The following is a 21,170-nucleotide window of genomic DNA, read 5'->3' as shown; positions in this document are numbered from 1 at the left end:
ATAGTAACTAATAAAAATTTAAAGATCACTCACTAGCTGTTACCAAAATACCTCAATATGTTTTTGTCAAATTTTAACCATTAAACTAATGAACTTGCCAAATTTCAACCATTAAACCAATGACTTATTCTTGCATCACGAAACCATCAATTGTTGTACCATAGTTCAAATAATCAAATGTACCACGATCCAATTAAGAAATAAACCAAATGCACCATGGTCACCCAACTCGTTTACAACTCCTAAAAAAAAAGTTGAATTTTTAAATCAACTGGACTTGTGTAGGAGAAACACGTTTTTTCGAAACTTGGAGTCATTCTGCAAGTCCGCGACTTCAATTAATTACCGCGACTTCAATTACTTAATTTCTAAACATAACAAACTCGTGGAGGTACCCCACAACTTTATAATAATAATCAAAATCATTATTCTATCTAATGACTTCGTTCTCGTAGATATGAGATCATACGAGTTTGAAACAATTTCACCAAATAAAGTTGTTTCCTATACCCACGACTTACCTATATACATAATAAAAAAATACCCATGAATAACAAAAGTAAATTGCACCATTAACGTAATTTTTTTTTATATGACACGGTTAATTCATATGACTTACCATATCAGATTATTTTTCAAACCGCAGACAAAGTCATATGAACTTCCTTCGACTCTGACCACCTGAATAATAGAGTCAAGATCGTTACTTTCATAGAGTACTCACAAATCAATACACCCTCCTAATAGTCTCAACAAACTATTTCCTTTCATGAAAATTCTATGTATCGATTACAAATTTCACATCTCACGTTATCCAAAATCACACCATTTAATCACACTAAAGCTAAGAAAGCAAACAACTCAATTTACATAAAACACATAAAAACTAAAGAATTTTCAATTAACTACATAATTAAAATTCACATAGAAATTAATTTAAAACAATAAACAATAATAAACCGAAACACATAAGCAAAATTTAAGGCTTTTTATTAAATTTTTTTAGCTTGAGCAAAAATAATCTCATTTGAGTGAAAATGGATATGAGAGCATCCTATTTTTCACCATTATCTCAAGCGAAAATAGGTATGGAACTCACGAGAATATTTTGCTTAAGCCAAAATATCTCGCTTGAGTAAAAAATACATAGTAAAATTGCTCAAAACTTATATATGCATGATCACACTACAATATTTACATTTTAACTTTGGTTTCATAAGACCTATCATATTAGAATATCAATTCAGTTTCCTCAAAGTTGTACAAGTACTTTCAATGAGTTCCTATGTCAACCTATACTCAACCATTCATAATTTTCTAAATCAATTTCAATATTCAAATTCAACTATTAATATCTATCAATCTTTACACTTCAAATGCATCATAATACAACTCAAATCATTCATACACTTCCAATCTCAATCAAAACACATTCAATAAATTATTCACAACAAAATCAATATATAATATACAAAATACCCAAAATAAACCATTTTACAATTTAAAATTCAATCAATATACTATTTCACTAAAAAACAAACAATGCTCCAAGAAAATTGAAACGGTTGACCACGTCATCCCCACATCTAGATCTTATAAGCTAGGATTTTATTTAGAATAAAATTAGTTTTCCTTACTTGAGAAGAAGTAAATCACAAAGAGCTCCAATCCTACAAACTCCAAAGGTGGCTTAACCAATTTCATATAGTTTTGATGAAAGATCTAACTATATCAGTGAGATTTTGAACTAACATAGACTAATCTTGAAGGTAGAAACACCACATGCAAAGTACATACAAAAAATAATCTAATAAGTTCAAAACTAACTAAAAAAAGGAAAGAACAAAAATGAATTTACTCGGTTTAAAACTCTAATCAGGGTAGTCTTATAATATTTGCGATTAGGAATTCAATGACGGACTCCGATCGTCAGTTTGATGACAGGAGATTCAGAAAATTAGACAGAAGACAAAAAAAAAGATTAAAAAAAAGTTTAAAAAAATAATGTTTCTTTTAAAATGAAACTCGAATAATAGATTTTTTTTAAGGATTTAAGGTTTTATATATATATATATATATTACTTTAATAATAAAATATTTAGGTATCATTTAAAATATACTACTTCTATTCTAAAGTTATTTTCTAGGTCCACACACATATATTAAATTATATTATTTTAATATTTTTAGTTATTTTTTCATAAAAATAGTAAACTTATATAGTTTTAATATAATAAAAATATAAATATACATGCGTGAAAATAAATATTTTTGAAAACTATATAATATTCTTTATATTATTTTTATAAAATTATAAATATGTATATATATATATTAAATTGTGTTATTTTTATATTTTTAAATAATTATTCATGAAAATAATAAAATTTAATTATTTTAATATAAGAAATATGAATACACATGCTTAAAAGTATATATATTTTTTCTATGAAAAATAATAAAATATATATATATATATATATTTTAATATAATAAAAATGTAAATATATATGTGGAGAAGTTTATGTGTTTATGAAAGTTATATAATTTTTATATAATTATACTTATATGTGTATATATATATTAAATTGATTATTTATATATTTTTAATTAATTGCCATAAATATAATAAATTTATATTATTTTAATATTATAAAAATAAAAATAGATGTATTTTTCCAACTAAAAATAATAAAATTATATTCTCTAATACAATAAAAATGTAAATATTTACGCGGGTGTTTAGCTAATAATAATATTTTTTACATTTTTTTTATCATGAAAGAAAAAAAGCTGAAGTTGTTTGTACCCTAATTGTCATAAAAATTACCAAAGATCACAAAACACATTGCATTCGGTTTTTATTTGTTAACATTTATGTTCTGACTGTTAATTTATCCTACAATAAAAGACTGTGAATTTGACCTGATTCAGTGGAAAAGTTTGATGTGAAGAAAAGGGGTGTTTATTGGTCTGTAATTGGTTGTGGAGGGTTTAGGATTAGATGAAACAAAGAGTAAGAAATTGAGTAGAAAAGGAGAGGGAGAAAGAGAAGGAACGGAGACTAAACAAAGAAGAATAGTTAGTAGTAAAGTAGTTAGGAAGTAAGTTGATAGATGTATCTGATGATGATGATAGAATTGAATTGATTGAAGTGCAGTTAGCTTAGCATAGCATAGCTTACGAGCGGTGGAGGGAGCGGCGGAGGAAGCGGTGGAGGAGAAATGAGAGGGACTCAGATCCGCTCAGTGTTGCTATTCTTATTATTGTTCTTAGCAGTTTATGTCTCTCTCGGCGACGGCATATCTCCGGAAGAGGCGAAAGAACTGCGAGAAGAGGCTCGTGAAATGTTTTATCATGCTTTTAATGGCTACATGGACAACGCTTTCCCCCTCGATGAATTGAGGCCCCTTTCATGTGCAGGAGAAGATACGCTCGGTGGCTATGCCTTAACATTGGTTCCTATTCCCATTCAATCGCTAATCAAATCTCTTATTCTCTTCCTTTTTTTATTTTATTCTAATTCTAATTCTAATTCTAATTCTAATGTATTCATGACATCAGATTGATTCCTTAGACACTTTGGCTTTACTTGGAGACCGCCAACGCTTCGCAACCTCCGTTGAATGGCTTGGTAAAAATCTTCGCTTTGATATAGTGAGTAGTCACCCCCATCCAATCAAAATCCAACAACTTTTATTTTTTATTTTTAGGCAAATGCTAACAGGTGCCATTGCCCTTAAGGAGAAAGCTTTCATATAATGTTTTTATTTGCTTATGATTTATTCTACTTTTGGTTGGGTTGCAGAATAAAACTGTTTCTGTGTTTGAGACTACTATTAGGGTTCTCGGAGGATTACTTTCCGCACATCTTATTGCCTCTGATTATGCTACGGTTAGTATTTCAATGTCAAATTTTGTACAATACACATGATTGCATTTAAAATTCATGCATATCTTATATTTTGTAAAATTTTAAAAGTGAATGGTGAGGACACTTTAGGTTGATGTTGTTGTCAGTCGGATGTTGTTGGTAGGAAACTTCTATAGAAGGATCAGATTGGATGAGGTTATCTATTTTATAAATGTTTGCTCTTCTGTTGTTCTCAACTGCTTTCATGATATTTATTTTGAAAAATAATTTTGGTTAGATGGTCTGGTGATTCTGACCCTGAGTAATTAGATTTTTTCTGCTTTCTTCTTGTGAAAGTAATTAGTTTTTCACCTATTAAATATTCATGGATTTTATTTTTTGGCTGTTTTTATCATAGAATTTTGGGAGCTTGAGCTAAAAGAAGTGTTATAAGTCAGGGTGTCTGGGGTTAGTGTTGGAGTCATAGGTGGTTTGGAGAAGAGCTGTAGTTTCTCTACTAAAGCGAGTAGATGAGATGGAAGGTATGCTGTATGCCTGCTGCTAGAGGTAAAGGGAGACAAAAGACTATACGGATAACCGTTGAGAGGTTCAAGAGGTCATTGGTTTGTTTATAGATATGATTCACCATTGAAAATATGTTTACAGATTTGATCCATGTGGCCTACTCCATTTAATGGGAAAAGGCTTGATTGCTGGTGCTGTAATATCTATGCATTCCCCGCATTCTGATTTGGCATCTCATGTCATGACTCATTTTTCCTACTAATTCATATTAGAATATATTTGTACATAGTGCTCTATAGTCATCAACAGTTATCTTCACACTTGTTGTCTGCAGGGCATGAGAGTTCCGTCATATGATAATCAGTTACTAAACTTAGCTGAAGATCTTGCCAGGAGATTGTTACCTGCATTTGATACCCCAACAGGTATTACTCAATCATACACAATTATGCTTGTCTTTTAGTCACTTTGCTCTCGTAATCATCTTTCTCAATCCAAAAAGGATTAAGTGGAACGTTTTTAGAATTCAGTATATTATCTTTTAAATTCTCACTTTTGATGGAGTTTTATACCACCACACCAGTATTATCAATTATGAATTACGGAAAATGGCGGAAAACCATTATACCATTGAGGGAATAGCGTTGCGGGCAATTAGTAGAAGTAGCTTAGAAGTTGAAATATATGGCAATGATCAATTAGACATGCAACAAATTATGTTAAATGTAAATAAAAGTAGAATGCATAAAAATTGGGGTAATATTACCTTGGAAGTTCATTTGGATGGAGACTTGCCGGAGATAACAAGAGGATGACTGCTGCAACCATGACTTTGACACCTATAGCAGCTGCAATCGCAAAAAGTTGCAAACTTGCAGTTGTCCAAGGAATTCTGCAATTCAATTATTCTATAGTTCTGCTATTGCAGCTATTTAACAACACTGACATGCGTGGTAAGAATGATTTGTGGAGATAATACTGTGAGTTTATATGATGTTTAAATTACAAGGATTGAAGTTTGGCATGAATTTTTTGAAAGAGAAAATTTTAATCAGGGAAAAATCAGGCAAGTACAGTGAAGGTGTGTAAGTTATACTGCAAATTACAAAACATTTAAAAAAAAAAAAAGAGAACTAATAATTCACCAAGGCTCCTTATCTTTGCAGAAAGAAGAAATAGCCATGGGAAGAACATCAAATAGAAGCTCCAAGCATAATTCTATTCCATAACAGCAAATTTAATAAAACACCCTTAAATATCCATGCTTTCTGCTTCAACCAAGTGTACCAAATTTCATAAACTGCACATCGTATCAGGATTTTTTCTTCGTTGTTTCTAATATGACTTACATACCGACCTCCCTAGAAGGAAATAACTAGAAACTATTTTTTTTATTTTGTTCACCCACAACAGATCATTGGAAAGCCCTCATAGTTCTTAAGACCAGATATAGCTTCAACAAACTAAAACATTGAACATTCACAAAAAAATGTTGCTATCCTTCTGCGAGAAGAGAGAGGCATCATTCAGTAAATTGAAGGTTGAGCTCTCATCTTATTCTTATCAACTCTAGTACCTGTAATGAGATCCTTATCTAGAAAGCATTTGACTTAGAATAAAAAAGGGACATCTTTTCACCTGCATATGCCATACCTGAAACCAAGATTTTCACTATCTGCAGTCACAGTGTGATGAAGTGCAGTGAAGAGGCAACCTAAATCACAATCCAAGCTATTTACTTATCTTGATGCAAAATTGCTCACTTTTAGCTTAGCTTGTTAGAGAATGTTGTTTTAGACCCCACCCCTATGTTTGGATAGAGGAAGGAATCAGGAAGGAAAGTTTTTCTTAAATTTATAAACTTATGTTCTTTGGTTGAAGAGGCAGAAGAGAGAAAAATGGACTTTAAGAAACAAATTTCAATTTTGTTTTCTACTTATTTCCTGTCATTCAAATTTCATTTTTTTTTTCTACTTATTTCCTGTCATTCAAATTTCAAAGTTGTATCCTCTCCCTTATTTCCCCCCCTCATTTGAACAAAGGGTAATAATAGTTCATCGTATGTTGACTTTCATGTGCTATGGTTTTTTTTTATCAGGAATTCCATTTGGATCTGTAAATTTGTTACATGGAGTTGATAAACATGAAAGTAAGGTAAAACAACCTTCTCCTATATACTTATTACTTTTAGAATATGTGGGTCTTCAACCTAGAACCGATCTGCTGCCTTAGCTGATAATTTCAAGTGATATATTAGAAACAAAATGGGCAAAAATTAGCTCAGAGGTGGTTTAGGATCTGTTGCTCCACTATTTTCTTTTTGAAAAACAGAGAATATGTCCTGAGTTCTGTTCTCTCATCTTGTTTTCTTTATCGGATGTCTTCAACCTATTTTTGAGTTTGTATTGTGTTAAAATTAGTACTTCTGTGCTTTAGATAACCTCAACAGCAGGTGGTGGGACCTTGACTCTTGAATTTGGTGTTCTAAGTCGTCTAACAAATGATCCTAGTAAGTTTACCATTTTCCTTTTGGTCTATTACATGATGCAAGGAGTGTGAGTTATTGTCATTGAGAAGATATATGAACTAAAGTTCTAAACAAATGAGAACTGAAGGACCAACCAAGTGCAATCTTGTATCCACTGTGAAAATAACTCTAAAAGTTATCAAAGATATTCACAAGTAAAAATATGATTAAAGTAAGGTCAGCAAATGACAGGATTGTATTGATGGCTTTTGTTTAGTGTTCTAATCTTATTTCTGCAGGTTTGCTGTATGTTTGCAGTTGCGTTTTCCTTTTGTTATAAAGAAAACAATGCGAGAGAATGGAACAACTATATTTTGTAGCACAAAATTTATTCCTACTCCTCTTTCTCTTTTGATAGGAAAAAAGTTATTACTACTCTTCTCTCTCTTCTGATAGCAAAACAATTATTTTCAAGCCATTTTGCTTTATTCCGTTCTAACTCATCCACGGAGCAAGCATATATGGTCCAGAAGTTGTATTTCATCTCTTCCTTCTTGTATTATGGGGGCTGAATGGGGGAGAGTATTGTTAGTCATTTATATGGTAGATCATGTGGGAAATAATAACATGATTAAAGGGGTAGATGAGGGATTTTGGTTTGATGAACCTTGCTTTTGTAATAAAGAGGTTAGGAGGGAAGGGAAACTGTTAGAGGCAAGGATACAAGGGAGAGAAAGGGGTAAAGGCAGGCATTCACTTTTGTAGTTTTGGGTGTCTGTTGTCATAGGCAGAGAAGGCATCCATCTCTTGATATTTTCTTTTCTATTGCTGCATTTTGCTTCTTCATTTTCCAACTATGGTTTTACTATATGCTTTGAATTTTAGCCTTGTATTTTTTACTCTATCATCAATTTTTTCTAGTCTTCACTTTCTTGGGTAAGGTTTACATGCCAATATGGTCTTATTACTTATAATCCTATCTGTTTGTTTCTTTCACATGCAGTTTTTGAACAAGTCACCAAACATGCAGTACGTGGACTTTGGGCACGGCGTTCAAAGCTTAATCTGGTTGGTGCTCATATTAATGTTTTTACAGGTGAATGGACACAAAAGGTACAAAGTATAATTTATTTGTTGAAATATTCATATACAAATACATACTTACATATTTCTGTGTGTGTGTGTGTAATGACACTTTCTTATCTGTTGTGGCCTTGTTTCTTTTTTCAGAGAGCAATTTTTTAAAAATGATAGAGCCATGAAATACACAGAATGTGATGCTCTACTTTCTGTACCAATCATAGTGCCTATTATTTGTACTTGTGTTTTAGCTAAATGTGTACTACCCTGTAAAACACTTATACATGCTCTATTCCTCTGATCTAAATAAATAAAAAGGGACCCTAAGGCCAACCTAAAGCTATGTTAGTGATTTCTGTATAATTTTCTCTCTGTGTCATCCTGGTGTCAACTCTCAGGGGATGATGGGTAGTCAACTTTGAATTAAACCCTATTTCTTCAGCCTTCTACTAAAAGATATTGTAAATAAATTATTTTCTAGACTATGGATGCGCTTCCCATGCGTTGTGAGTTGATGGATTCTTTCTAAGGAGTTGAGGTTTGACTCAGGTAGAAGTGTGGTGCAACTTGGCTAGGTGACTCGTCAAGCATTGCCAAGCGTGATGAAGTCCACATAAGTTTGGTTTTAGCTGATTTTGTGTTGCTGTACCCCTGGCTTAATTAATTTGATGTTTTCCCTCATCCAAATTGTTTCCACTGTTTAGAGGAGTGTTACCATTCTCGATAGCTCAATTTTTTTTTATTTGGTAGTGTAAGACTGAAATAATTGAGACATGTAAGTGGGAGGATACTCAACGCTATATGTCTAGTATACAGTGATGATTAACATCAACTTGCCTATGACCAATCAATGTTAATCATCAGTGTTAGCATGTTAGACACATAGTCAATATCCTCCCATTTAGATGTCTCAATTGTTGACAAATTCTGTCACTGAACATTGTAATACAGTTACAGAATTGTGGTAGGGTTTGTAGTTTTGGTGTCGTAACAAACATGATTTAGAGAAAACATAAGCAGCCCGCTCCTTAGTCTTGACGTGACGAAGAAATAAGTCTTTTGTCAGAATTGTTTATGAACAAAATTTAGACCAGTTTTAATATGCTTTGTGGAGAGTTGCTTGATTGTCACACCACAATCAGTCTCAATATTCTTATCAAGTACTGACAAAATCATATCAACTCCCTTGTAGTGTGAGCAATAACTATGTCTTAGACTCTCACTCAATATAGCCACTGCACCTTGCTTCTTAATCCTTCTTAAAACCTAGTTACCCCCCATCAAGGACACAATAACTTGAAGAAGGCCTCCTATCTGGGTGATGTTGCAACAAACTATGTAACATAACATCATCCACTGAAGTTTATACATTCAGGGGAGTGTTAAGGATATAATGTAATTACAAGGGAAATGTTTTCATGGTTTAATGATTAGTTTCTTCTAGTGCGGTGAAAGAAGAGTATAGGAGTCATTATGTACTTTGAGTATAGTAATGGTTTAGCTTTGGCTTGTGTATTCTATTATTTAGAGCCATTGATGAGTGAACTTTCTCCTGCTATCTGGAACTAGAGGGGCCTTGATATGAAAAATTAATGATAAAGGTGAATGATAAATGCTCTAAACAGTATTTGTTTGTTTGAATTTTTTAGATATGTTAGGATCCTATAGATATTCATCAAATGCCTTCTGGGTTTCTCTCTTCTCAACTGTGTTATTATTTGTTAGAGGCAAACTACCTCAATATATTCAAGACATATATGGCTGAAATTCTTCTGTAATTAAGCAGAGTGATTATAAAATGAAGGTGTAAAAAAAATAGCTGACATTATTTCTCTTAAAACGGAGAAGAAATTGCAGCAAAAGGTAATAAGATTGTAAAATGTGCATAATATTAATGATTGTAGGATTCACGTTGAGCTTAAAAAAGGTTGCTATTGATGATGGTTGACTTTCCTCATGTTCTCAAGTCTTGATATTGTTATTTCTAATTTCTTTGGCAAGTAAATTACTTAATTTGCAGGGTTTGTGTTGCTTCTCAACTAGATATTGCCTTAATAAGTTATTGCAGCATTTGATTTGTATATGTTAAATAATTATTTATTGTTTCCTATCTTTAATTTGTATATGCGAAGAAGCTAAAAGTAGGAAAAATGTGAAATTAATGTTCTTTTACAGTTTATATATTTCACATTTGTGTCTCTTTGTCCCACTGGCCTTTCTCTGCCTAAACATAAGGACGCAGATTCTTCTAATTTTTGTGTATCCATCAACAGCTACTGCATTAATCTCTGTCTTTTTGCAGGATGCTGGAATAGGAACTAGTATTGACTCTTTCTATGAGTATCTGTTGAAGGTTAGTATCAGATAGTAAGTTGGAGTCACCATGGATCTATTTGTATTGAAAAGTTAATTCCTAAGCTCCTATGATTAGGCATGAGAACAAGAGTTGATTTAATTTTCTTAGAATTTGGGCTTAGGACCTAATTCTATCATACAAAACCGGCATGTAAGATAAGAACTAAATTTTATAAGCTTTATTAAGTCGTATCGTTAGTCATGACTCATGAGACTAAATCGCCAATCTTGAGGCTACAAATAAGGCAACCAGGTGGATTAATTTTGTATGGAATTCCTTTTTTTTTTGTCATTTTCCCCTTTTGGGGCATTACTTTATTAGTTGATATACATCAAGTTCTCTGATTTCTTTTTCCGTGCAAATAATGACCTTCAGGCATATTTATTATTTGGAGATGAAGAGTACTTGTATATATTCCAAGAAGCTTATGCTGCTGCTATGCATTATCTTTACCATGACCCTTGGTAAAAGCTTTTGGCTATGTGTGCCACCCTGTAAATATATTTGACTACTATTTTTCTTTGAAATGCATCAGTATGTATTTTTTTTAAATGTATTTCAAGTTTGAAACTCAGATTTTTGTTTATGCTTCAAGGTATGTAGAAGTGAATATGGATTCTGCTGCTATTGTGTGGCCATTATTTAATAGCCTGCAGGCATTTTGGCCCGGTCTTCAGGTTTCCTTTTGCTTGTTTTTTATATATAATAGTGTTTTTACTCTGGATATAATAACATCATGGAGGGGCTAATTGAAAATGTGTATTTTTGCAAGGTTTTAGCTGGAGATATCAATCCTGCAATTCGCACCCATGCTGCCTTCTTGAGTGTCTGGAGAAGATATGGTTTTACCCCTGAGGGCTTTAATCTTGCTAGTCTCAGTGTTCAGGTATAAGTATTCCTAACACCTGGAGGCCATATAACTGTAAAAATGATGCTTAATTATAGCTTCAGCCTTCTTTCTATTAGTTGCATTTTTAGGGTAGAGTAATTGATGGTTTGTTGCACCCAAATTTAGTCCTCTTAAATGCCTTATATCTCAAAATCTCTATTCTTGTTATAAATCTCGTTAGAGAGACAATAGGAAAAAGTCTCCGTGGGGATATCCTCCAAATAGAAATGTCATGATGAAAAGGGAAATTAAAAATCAGAATACGACAATGCTGTCCATGCTGTGTAAGAAATTAGATGCTCTTCTTGGAAAAGCACAAACAGGGCTCTGAAGAAAAGCAATGAACTAAATTCTATCCACAAGTGTAAAGCCAATTCTTAGACAGCGTTAAGATGTCCCACATTGGCAAAGAACATGGTTGAAATACTTCTTTTAAGACTTGGATAATTTTCCTCCCCTCTGTTAGCTTTTAGGGTCAGTTGATTTTTGGTCAGGTATAAGAGCGTGTCCAGTCTTGATGCGTTAGCTTGTGAAGTTGAGTCACACTTTGTGCTCTAGTTGTCTAGTCCTAGGTGTAAGGTGTGTGCTTTAAGATGGCTTACACTGGCTAGGAATATGGGCATAACACCTTTTGCAAGATATAGGCAATTGTCCCCTTTGAGCTAGTATTGGAGTTGAGTTGGGCTAAAGTCCATATTTAAACTGCAACTTGTAAAGCATTTGAAATGAATCATAAAGAACTTATATGTAACAAGACACACCCTTTGATTATCAGGAGGCATGAAATAATTGTTCCATGGGAATATAGAATACTTACTATGATCTTTTTTGGTAACCATTTAGTTGATCATCCCTAATATGAACTTTATATATGTATTTTTCTCGCATTATATCAGCATGGGCAAAAGAGTTACCCGTTGCGGCCAGAGCTAATTGAGAGCACGTATTGGCTATACAAAGCTACCAGAGATCCTAGGTTTGCTTATACATTCCTTTAAATTGTGTCATGATTGTAAAATTTGGCTCCTCATTTCTGATTTGGTAATATTATTTTACAGCTATATATAGCCCTGTTTTCTCTCTCTAAAGATCTTCTTTGTTGCTTACTTCTAAATTCTAATACTTTTTCCTCCCTTTTCTTTGAAAAGAAATAGGAAATTGGGATTACTTTTCTTGTCAAACTTCTGTGAATCTTTTGCTGATAGTTTTGATGTAAGTTTTATTAGCAACTTTGGCTGACAATTTAACAAAAAACTTGATTCTTTGTCGGTGTTTCTTTGTAGATATCTTGATGCTGGGAGGGACATGATTGCTAGTTTGCAGTATGGAACACGATGCCCTTGTGGATACTGTCACATTTCAGATGTTGAGCAACACAAACAAGAAGATCACATGGAGAGCTTCTTCCTAGCTGAGACAGTAAGAATAAATTCATGACATATTTTGAGAACACAAGCCCTAAACCTTAACAAAAGAACACAATCTCGTCAGTTGTATTTTATTGAAGTCTGTTGTAATGTGTAACTATGTATAGAATATTTCCTTATTATTAGGATAATGTTTTCCTAAATTCCCTTACATATTACTATGTATTCGTTTGAAGCCCAAAATCTATTGGTTTGCATTCTTTATTTATTTTTGTTGTGTGTGTGTATATATATACATCTGTTGTAAATAATCAGAAAGTTAGATTGATTTTTATTTAGGGCTCCAAGCAGTCTCTATAATAAGATCGACAATTGTATGGGATATATGATTTTGGATGAGGCTCTTATATTATGTCAAGGACCATGTTTCTTGGAAGCTTAAGCTGTCAAGTGGAAGTCTGGGAATGGGTTTTATGTCTATCAATTTCATTTTGTTCAGTTTATGCTTTTCTTTCTTTTATCAACTATGCCTCTTCCAACCATTAACATTTCTTTTCTTGCCTTTCATATTTTGTCTTCTCCCCCCCGCCCCCCTTATCTATTATTTTTAAAGAAAATTGGTGCTAACTAACATATACTACAATTAGGTCAAGTATCTGTGGCTGCTGTTTGATTTGGCTGTGGGTCCTGATAACCTTGTGGAAAAAGGGCCATACAAGTGAGTGTGAGCTTATGCATTTACAATTTAGTGGCTGAATTTTTTTCTACAATAAAATTAAGGTACCTGTTTCCACATTTTTCTGAGACAGGTACATATTCAGCACTGAAGGTCATTTACTGCCTGCTACTCCTCAAATCTCCCTAGTGAGGGAACATTGTTTATACTATGGGGCTTATTGTAGAAGTGGTGATTTGAGACAAACTTACTTTGTGCCAAAGTCTGACAAAGATAAGAAAGAATCCAATGATACTATATTTTATGATAGTTGGACTAAAGATACATATTCTTCAGACTACACTACTTTCGAGCCAAGTGCCGTTTCAGGTTCAATTAAGGTATTTGGTAGTCTTTACCTCTACCACTCTTGGGCTTCTTTCTCTCCTTTTAAAGTATGCATATTACTTGTGCCAAATATTACACTTACACCTTCTATTTCCGTCCTCATTCATGTTGCTATAAAGGTGCTGTAGGGATATCGTGTGCGGAAGCGTGATAATTTCAACCAAAGATTATGAGAAATTAAAGTAACAAAGAAAATGAGAATGATACCAGAAATTTTTAGGTGGAAAACCCCTTTGAATAGAGGTAAAGACCACCGGCAAGAGAGCCAAAACTTCCACTATAATGGTACTGGAAGTACAATGAATTCCTCTCAGGCTAATAGATAAATAGCTCCAAAACAAATTCTCTCTATACACTTACACCCAAGAGAAGAAATAGAGAGTATAGGAAAAGAGAGAGGAAACAAGTGTATGTGGCTGTTTATTGTGTGTTTTACATTGCTAGAAGGAAGGCACTATATATAGTGGTTCTAGGAGATAACAATAATAAAAACACTTAATGGTAAATAACCTCCCTTTAATAAAAACACTTAATAAAAACACTTGGTCCTTGAGTGATACTTGTTGTTCCTGGTTAAGTGGACAACACTCTGACTATCACAAAATATAACAAGAACATCTTGTTGAAGACCAAGTTCACTTACCAAGCCTCGAAGCCATATAGCCTCTTTCATACCTTCTGTAGCAGCGATATATTCTGCTTCAGTGGTGGACAAAGCCGCAATGGCTTGAAGTGAAGAATACCAACTGATAGCAGACCCATATAGGGTAAAAATATAGGCTGAAAGTGACCTCCGATATAAATCACCACCATAGTGAGCATCAACATAACCAACTGCTCCTCCGGGATCGGCTCTATGTTGATCAAATATCAAACCAAAATCTGGAGAACCTTTCAGATAACGAAGTATCCATTTAACGGCTTCCCAGTGTGCCTTGCCTGGATTATGCATGAACCTGCTGACAATGCTAACAACATAAGCTAAATCAGGCCTAGTACATACCATAACATAAATGAGACTTCCAATTGCATTTGAATACGGGACATATGACATGCGCCTTTTGTCCTCGTCTGATTTTGGACACTGATCTGATGACAACTTGAAGTGGGCGGCAATTGGAGTATTAACAGCTTTGCAATCTCGCATTCCAAATTTATCAAGCATCTTAAGAACATACTTCTTTTGTGATAGAAAAAGTTTTCCAGCTTGACGATCTCTGTTGATCTCCATTCCTAAAATTTTCTCGGCAGGACCTAAGTCCTTCATATCAAATTCACTACTAAGCTGGGCCTTTAACTTGTTAACTAAAGATTTATCTCTTGCGGCAATCAACATATAACAACAAGTATATAAATGACCCATCGGATGTTTTTTGAAAATAGACACAATTATCATAGCTACTTCTGGAGTAGCCATGTCCAACCATGAAAGAATCAAACCTCTTATAGCATTGTCTTGGTGATTGCTTCAAGTCGTAGAGAGATTTCTTTAAACGACATACATGGTTCTCCTTTCCAGGAACAACTAACCCCTCAGGCTGCTGGATGTAAATCTCTTCCTCAAGATTACCATGAAGAAAAACAGTTTTCACATCTAACTGTTCCAGCTCCAAATCATAGAATAAAACTAAAGCAAGTAATATACGTATTGAAGTATGACGAACAACTGGAGAAAATACTTCATTAAAGTCAATACCTTTCTCTTGATCAAAACCTCTTACAACAAATCTTGCTTTATTCCTTGTACTCTCAACACCAGGAATCCCTTCTTTTCTCTTAAAGATCCACTTGCAACTAATGACTTGTTTTCCTTCTGGTAACTTCACCAATTCTCATGTTTCGTTTTTTAGAAGACTCTCAACTTCTTCTTGCATAGCAGCAATCCACTTTGTTGAGTCATCACTAGAGATAGCTTCAGAGTAATTCTTGGGTTCACCTTCTTCACCCATCTCTTGTGCAATAGTTAAAGCATAAGCAATATTGGCAGATTCTGCAATTAATCTTTGAGTCGGTTTTTTTGGTCTCTGTTGTGGAAGTTCTTGAGCCATAGACCACGGTTGTGGTAACCCTCGTCGTTGAGGTGGACATTGCTCATGTGGAGTCACATGTTCATTTGTACCATCAATAACAGTGACTTGATCATCTTGTGTACTAGAGGAATTGGGAACGTTTTCCTCATGAGCGGGTGTTTTAATCTCAAACTCCACCTTCTCTCGAGCATCTTCCTGGTCACTTGTATCAATTGAGGAAATGACAGTATCTTTTACAGAAGAGAGCATAATATTTTCATTAAAGGTCACATTCTGACTGTGAATTACTTTGTGAGATTTTGGGTCATATAAACGATAGCCTTTAACCCCTGAGCCATAACCCAAGAAAATGCACTTCTTAGCACGAGGTTATAATTTCCCCTCGTTTACATGAGAATAAGCAGGACAACCAAATATTAAGTTTAGAATAATCAACAAGGTTACCTGACCAAACTTCTTCTGGAATGTTGCAATCAGTTGATCTGTTAGGAGAGCGATTTATCAGATAACATGCTGTTGAAGCCGCTTCAGCCCAAAAAGATTTGCTCAAACCAGAATGAGAGAGCATGCAATGAACTCTCTCTAGGATAGTTCTATTCATTCTTTCTGCAACCCCGTTCTGTTGTGGAGTACTTGGGATGGTGAGGTGTCTGGAAATGCCTTCTTTCTTGCAGAAATCATTGAATTCATTCGAACAGAACTCAAGGCCATTGTCTGTCCTTAGCCTTTTTATCTTCTTTCCAGTCTGATTTTCAATCAATAATTTTCACTCTTTAAAAGTGGAAAATGTTTCATTCTTATGTTTGAGAAAATACACCCAAGTTTTCGTGAGAAATCATCAATAATTGTCATCATATAACGACATTTACCTCTGGAGGAAACTTTTGACGGACCCCAAAGATTCGAATGAATATAATTCAAAGTACCTTTTGTTCTGTGTATGGCTTTAGAAAAACTAACCTTATTCTGCTTACCAAAAATGCAATGTTCGCAGAAATCAACCTTTCCAGTACAGTGGTTACCAAGGTGACCCTTCTTTTTGAGGATTAGAATTCCCTTCTCACTCATGTGGCCTAATCTCATATGCCACAACTTGGTGTTATCTTTGTTGGGTGAGGCAACAGCTGCAGAACCTGTAACTGTTGAACCCTGCAGCACATACAAACTATCTCATCGAATTGTCTTTAGTAACACAAGAGCTCCTTTAGACACTTTTAAAACTCCACCTTCAGCTGAGTATCTACACCCATGAGATTCAAGGGTGCCTAAGGAAATGAGATTCTGTTTCAACTCAGGGACATATCTGACACCTGTTAAAGTTCTAACAATTCCATCATGTGTTTTGATTTTGATCGTTCCTTCACCAACAACTTTGCATTGAGCATCGTTTCCCATCAAAACAAGACCATTATAAACTGGTTCATATGTGGTAAACTAGTCTCTATTGTGAGACATGTGAAAAGTACAACCAGAATCAATAATCCATTCATTTTTAGACCTTTGTTCAGTGTTGGAAGCTACAAAACAATCCCCATCAGATTCAGTTTCAACAATACTGGCTTCGACATATTTTTCTGGTTGTTTACCATTTCCCTTATCTTCTCTATCTTGCTTATTTTTCAATTTAGAACTTTCAGAGATCTCGTGTCCCTTTTTCTTGCAATAAAGGCAATATTTGGAGTTCTTGCCTCTAGATTTTGACCTAGATTTATACTTACTGTTCCTACCTTTCTCTTGGTTTCTCCCTCTAACTACTAATCCTTCACCAGAACTTTCAGAATGAATTTGAGTATCAAATTTTTCTTTGGCTAGTAAATTAGTCTTGACATCATCAAAGCTTAAGGTAAGACAATTACCGTATAACATAATTTCTTTGAATTGTCGATGCGAGGGTGGTAGAGAAACAATAAGTAGAACGACTTTATCCTCATCATCAATTTTAACATCCAAATTTTCCAAATCAATTATGATGGAATTAAATTCATCAAGGTGATATTGGATGGGAGTACCTTCGGACATTCGAAGTGTAAAGAGTCGCTCCTTTAACCGAAGTTTGTTTGCAAGACTTTTGGTCATGTATAGAGACTCCAATTTACTCCATATGCCTGCTGTAGTTTTCTCGTTGATGACCTCACGACACCTCATGGGACAAGCATAACTGGATTGCAGACAATGCCTTTTCATCCATCTCATCCCACTGCTCCTCCGTCATAGTGGTTGGCCTCGTCATTTTACCTGCCAGAACTTTCTTTAAACCATTCTGGGTGAGAACAGCTAGCATCTGGACTCGCCAGATAGCAAAACTGATTTTACCATCAAATCCTGGTTGAATTATCGAAAAGCTCTGATGCCAATTTGTAGGGATATCGTGAGCGGAAGCGTGATAATTTCAACCAAAGATTATGAGAAATTAAAGTAACAAAGAAAATGAGAATGATACCAGAAATTTTTAGGTGGAAAACCCCTTTGAATAGAGGTAAAAAATCACCGACGAGAAAGCCAAAACTTCCACTATAATGGTATTGGAGTACAATGAATTCCTCTTAGACTAATAGATAAATAGCCCCAAAACAAATTCTCTCTATATGGGTTAAACACTTACACCCAAGAGAAGAAATAGAGAGTATAGGAAAAGAGAGAGGAAACAAGTGTATGTTGCTATTTGTTGTGTGTTTTACATTGCTAGAAGGAAGCCACTATATATATAGTGGTTCTAGGAGACAACAATAATAAAAACACTTAATGGTAAATAACCTCTCTTTAATAACAATTAATTGTGAGCGGTAAGTAACTTTCCAATAATTTCAATTAATTGTCAACGGTAAGTAACCTCCCATTTATGCCAAGATAACGGTAAAGGTGAGTCATAACCCACAGGTGCAATGGATAAATTTCTTAATGCTTGTTTCATTTAAAACAAAAGTTTAGAAATCAAGTTATTTTGTTAGGATTTGAGGTTCACTGCATATTTTCTATTTCTTATTCTGCATCTTAGAAGAAAAAAAGGAGATGTAGTGTTTCAGTATTTGTTATCCATTCTCTCTTCAACGTTCAAACTTTGATTAAAATTGTGAAACATCACTATGGCCACTGTGTTATGTTTGACAACTCTGGCTTACGTTGGGCTGGGAATTTTCTACAACTTGTATATTGTATTTAGGTGCTCACAGCAGCGAATCAAATAAAACAAGTAGTTTATTTTGTCTGATAACATTATGACCTGATCAGACTTTTTTGGTTGCTGTATTACCGTCCCATTCATTTTGGTCTATAGCCATGATGCCATACTCCATGTAACCTGATGCAAAATGGAATGAAATATGAAATTTCAGTATTGTCTCTAACATTTTGCTTACTTTGTTCGTTGCCCCATTGCCAGCCATATCGTGTATAATGCCCCTCTAGCATGTTTGAACCCACAAGTAAATGCCAGTGGATAATGAAATTACGGATACATCCAAGAATAAGTAGCAAATAGTTCTAGTGTATTTGTGTTCTCTTGTATTGTGGGATTTTTTAATTTATTTTGCAATTCAATTTGGAATAATTCTTTCATGTTGAGTATTTTTGTTATATTTCTGCAGGGTTTCTGCCCAGGATTAAATCATGGACAGAAGTTTGGTTTATTATATGCACATTCAACTGATGAACGTCAGGATTATGAGACCAACCAAGTTCAACAGAAGGAATCAACAACCGTGGAAAGCCATTCAGTATTGGTTCTACGTGGCCAGAGTTCTGACCATTTGGTACCAGAATATGGCAGTGACCGTAATGATGGTCAGACACATGAATCAGACGGTACCCCTTAAAGTGAGGGGGACTTCTAGTAGAAGCCAAGTTGCTGATCCCAGCAAGGTAGGAATTACAGTATCTCAGTTAAGCAAGAGGATTGGCGAGGAAGGAAATTATAATTTCAACTTCAAAGGGTTTTACTTCTCGAAGTTGTGCAGGCTCAGCCACCTGAAATTTAAATTCGAGTTTTGTTAAGTGTCCATAATTGAGAAAGCATGCATTTGATAACTTTGGCAGCTGTTGTTAGATTGAGCATGGAGCTGAAAGTGTTAAATTATGGATGAACTGACCCGTTAGTTCTAATGTTGTGCTATTGGAGGCAAAGCCATTACCATGCCTTTGATTGGGCACGTGTAAACGAATGTAATATCATTATTTTTGTTGTATAATTTTTCCTGAGGCTCATGTAAACCTATTGTCAGAGGTCTAATCAGTGTACATGAGATAGGTCTTAGATTGCAATTTCAATTGCTCAAAATTCCAATCATCCGTTACATTAGAATACATATTATAAGTAATATATATATATATATATATATATATATAAATATAATATAATATAAATAATTTTTTTACTTATTTTTAAAAATATTTAATAAGCTTTTTATAGTTTAAAACTAGTTTATTTTTTGTAAACTAACTTCATTTGAATGGATATTATACATTTAAAATATAAACAATTGTTGACTGTAAGATTATCATATATTTTTACAAGTGCTTATCTAAATTTTGTGGCCGTGATCATTAAAATAATATATGATTGAATGCTTAAATTTGATAAAAATATATCTTATAACAATTATTTAGTAAATTAAGTGTTTAATATTTAGTTTTAAAATGATGTGTCCGAATGGACCCAAGATTTCTATCGCAGCCTTTTTTAAAGGAATGAAAAAGAATATATAATTACTTTCCTTCCTAAAATAAACTATTTTGTAAAAAATATTATGTAATTAATAATTATACAAATATCTCTAGATTTCCAACTTAGGATTTGTTAGTTTAACAATGGTACAAAGTATTTATTCCCTCCGCATTGTCTCGTGAATATTTTACTTTTGTGGCAATACATTTTTAAAAATATTCTTAAAATCGGACCGTTTATTAAATCGATTAAGAAACTTGCTTATTGAACTGATATTAATAAAATTATTTTAATAATTAACAATACACTGAATAATTTTTAAAATATATAATGTCATAATTTTGTAATATTAAAACTAAAATAAAATATAATTTTAAATATTCTTTACATTTTAAATACATATAAAATTGAAATAAGAAATGTATAGTATTTAAACTAAAATTTCAATAATATATAAATATTTATTTTTATCATAATAAATTTATATGTCGAACAATAAAAATATTAATATACTTTAAGAAAAATAATTAGAATTAGAATTAATAATTATTTTTGTTGGACGGAATTTTTTGACCACTTGTTTCCACCGATTTGATAACAATTTTGTGTATCACCAATTTTTCACCTTAAATAAATAAGACATTAGTTGATTTTGATTGTAGTCCGTTTTAATGAACATTTTCTAAGTCAAAATATAGACAATTGCTTTCTGTACCCAATCAATTTTTACTGGCACCCAACGAAAATTTTTAAAATTCAATTATGCCCTTTTCACACATTTGCTTATGGATGCCAATATCTGGAAGTGATTTTTATACATTCTGGATTTCGAATCTGGAAGCCCATTTTCATATTTCATTTATGCTTCTTGATGGTCATA

At 33.4% G+C, this 21,170-nt stretch overlaps 1 protein-coding gene across 10 annotated transcripts; it reads left to right on the top strand.

Moving 5' to 3' along the window:
* Window positions 1–2,816: 2,816 nt before the first annotated feature.
* On the top strand, window positions 2,817–19,912 carry LOC137807305 (Glycosyl hydrolase family 47 protein). Of its 10 annotated transcripts, none has more exons than XM_068607894.1 (16): window positions 2,817–3,458; window positions 3,565–3,657; window positions 3,809–3,895; window positions 4,713–4,803; window positions 6,477–6,532; window positions 6,815–6,887; window positions 7,849–7,958; window positions 10,228–10,278; window positions 10,657–10,745; window positions 10,877–10,958; window positions 11,054–11,167; window positions 12,067–12,146; window positions 12,454–12,589; window positions 13,185–13,255; window positions 13,347–13,593; window positions 19,215–19,912. In XM_068607894.1, exons 1-16 carry the CDS (start codon window positions 3,225–3,227, stop codon window positions 19,440–19,442), a joined length of 1,842 nt encoding a protein of 613 aa, XP_068463995.1. In that variant the 5' UTR covers window positions 2,817–3,224; the 3' UTR covers window positions 19,443–19,912. The 10 variants fall into 10 exon arrangements, 9 of the variants coding, with proteins under 9 accessions (XP_068463995.1, XP_068463996.1, XP_090161144.1 ...); XR_016523293.1 differs by having other exon boundaries at window positions 2,904–3,458; window positions 11,061–11,167; XM_090305018.1 differs by having other exon boundaries at window positions 2,933–3,458; window positions 3,565–3,634.
* Window positions 19,913–21,170: the final 1,258 nt, after the last annotated feature.

This window comes from Phaseolus vulgaris, chromosome 7, assembly GCF_051622355.1.
Source record: "Phaseolus vulgaris cultivar YP4 chromosome 7, ASM5162235v1, whole genome shotgun sequence".
Lineage (NCBI taxonomy): Eukaryota > Viridiplantae > Streptophyta > Magnoliopsida > Fabales > Fabaceae > Phaseolus > Phaseolus vulgaris.
Note: the sequence above shows the minus strand (reverse complement) of the source record. Positions and strands in the feature narration are given on the sequence as shown.

Excerpts from the sequence above, each read along its gene's own strand:
- LOC137807305 (XM_068607894.1), top strand. The coding sequence starts at position 3,225 with ATGAGAGGGACTCAGATCCGCTCAGTGTTGCTATTCTTATTATTGTTC. Across the intron at positions 3,658-3,808 it reads AAAATCTTCGCTTTGATATA|AATAAAACTGTTTCTGTGTT; the intron begins GTGAGTAGTCAC and ends GTTGGGTTGCAG. Across the intron at positions 10,746-10,876 it reads TATCTTTACCATGACCCTTG|GTATGTAGAAGTGAATATGG; the intron begins GTAAAAGCTTTT and ends TTATGCTTCAAG.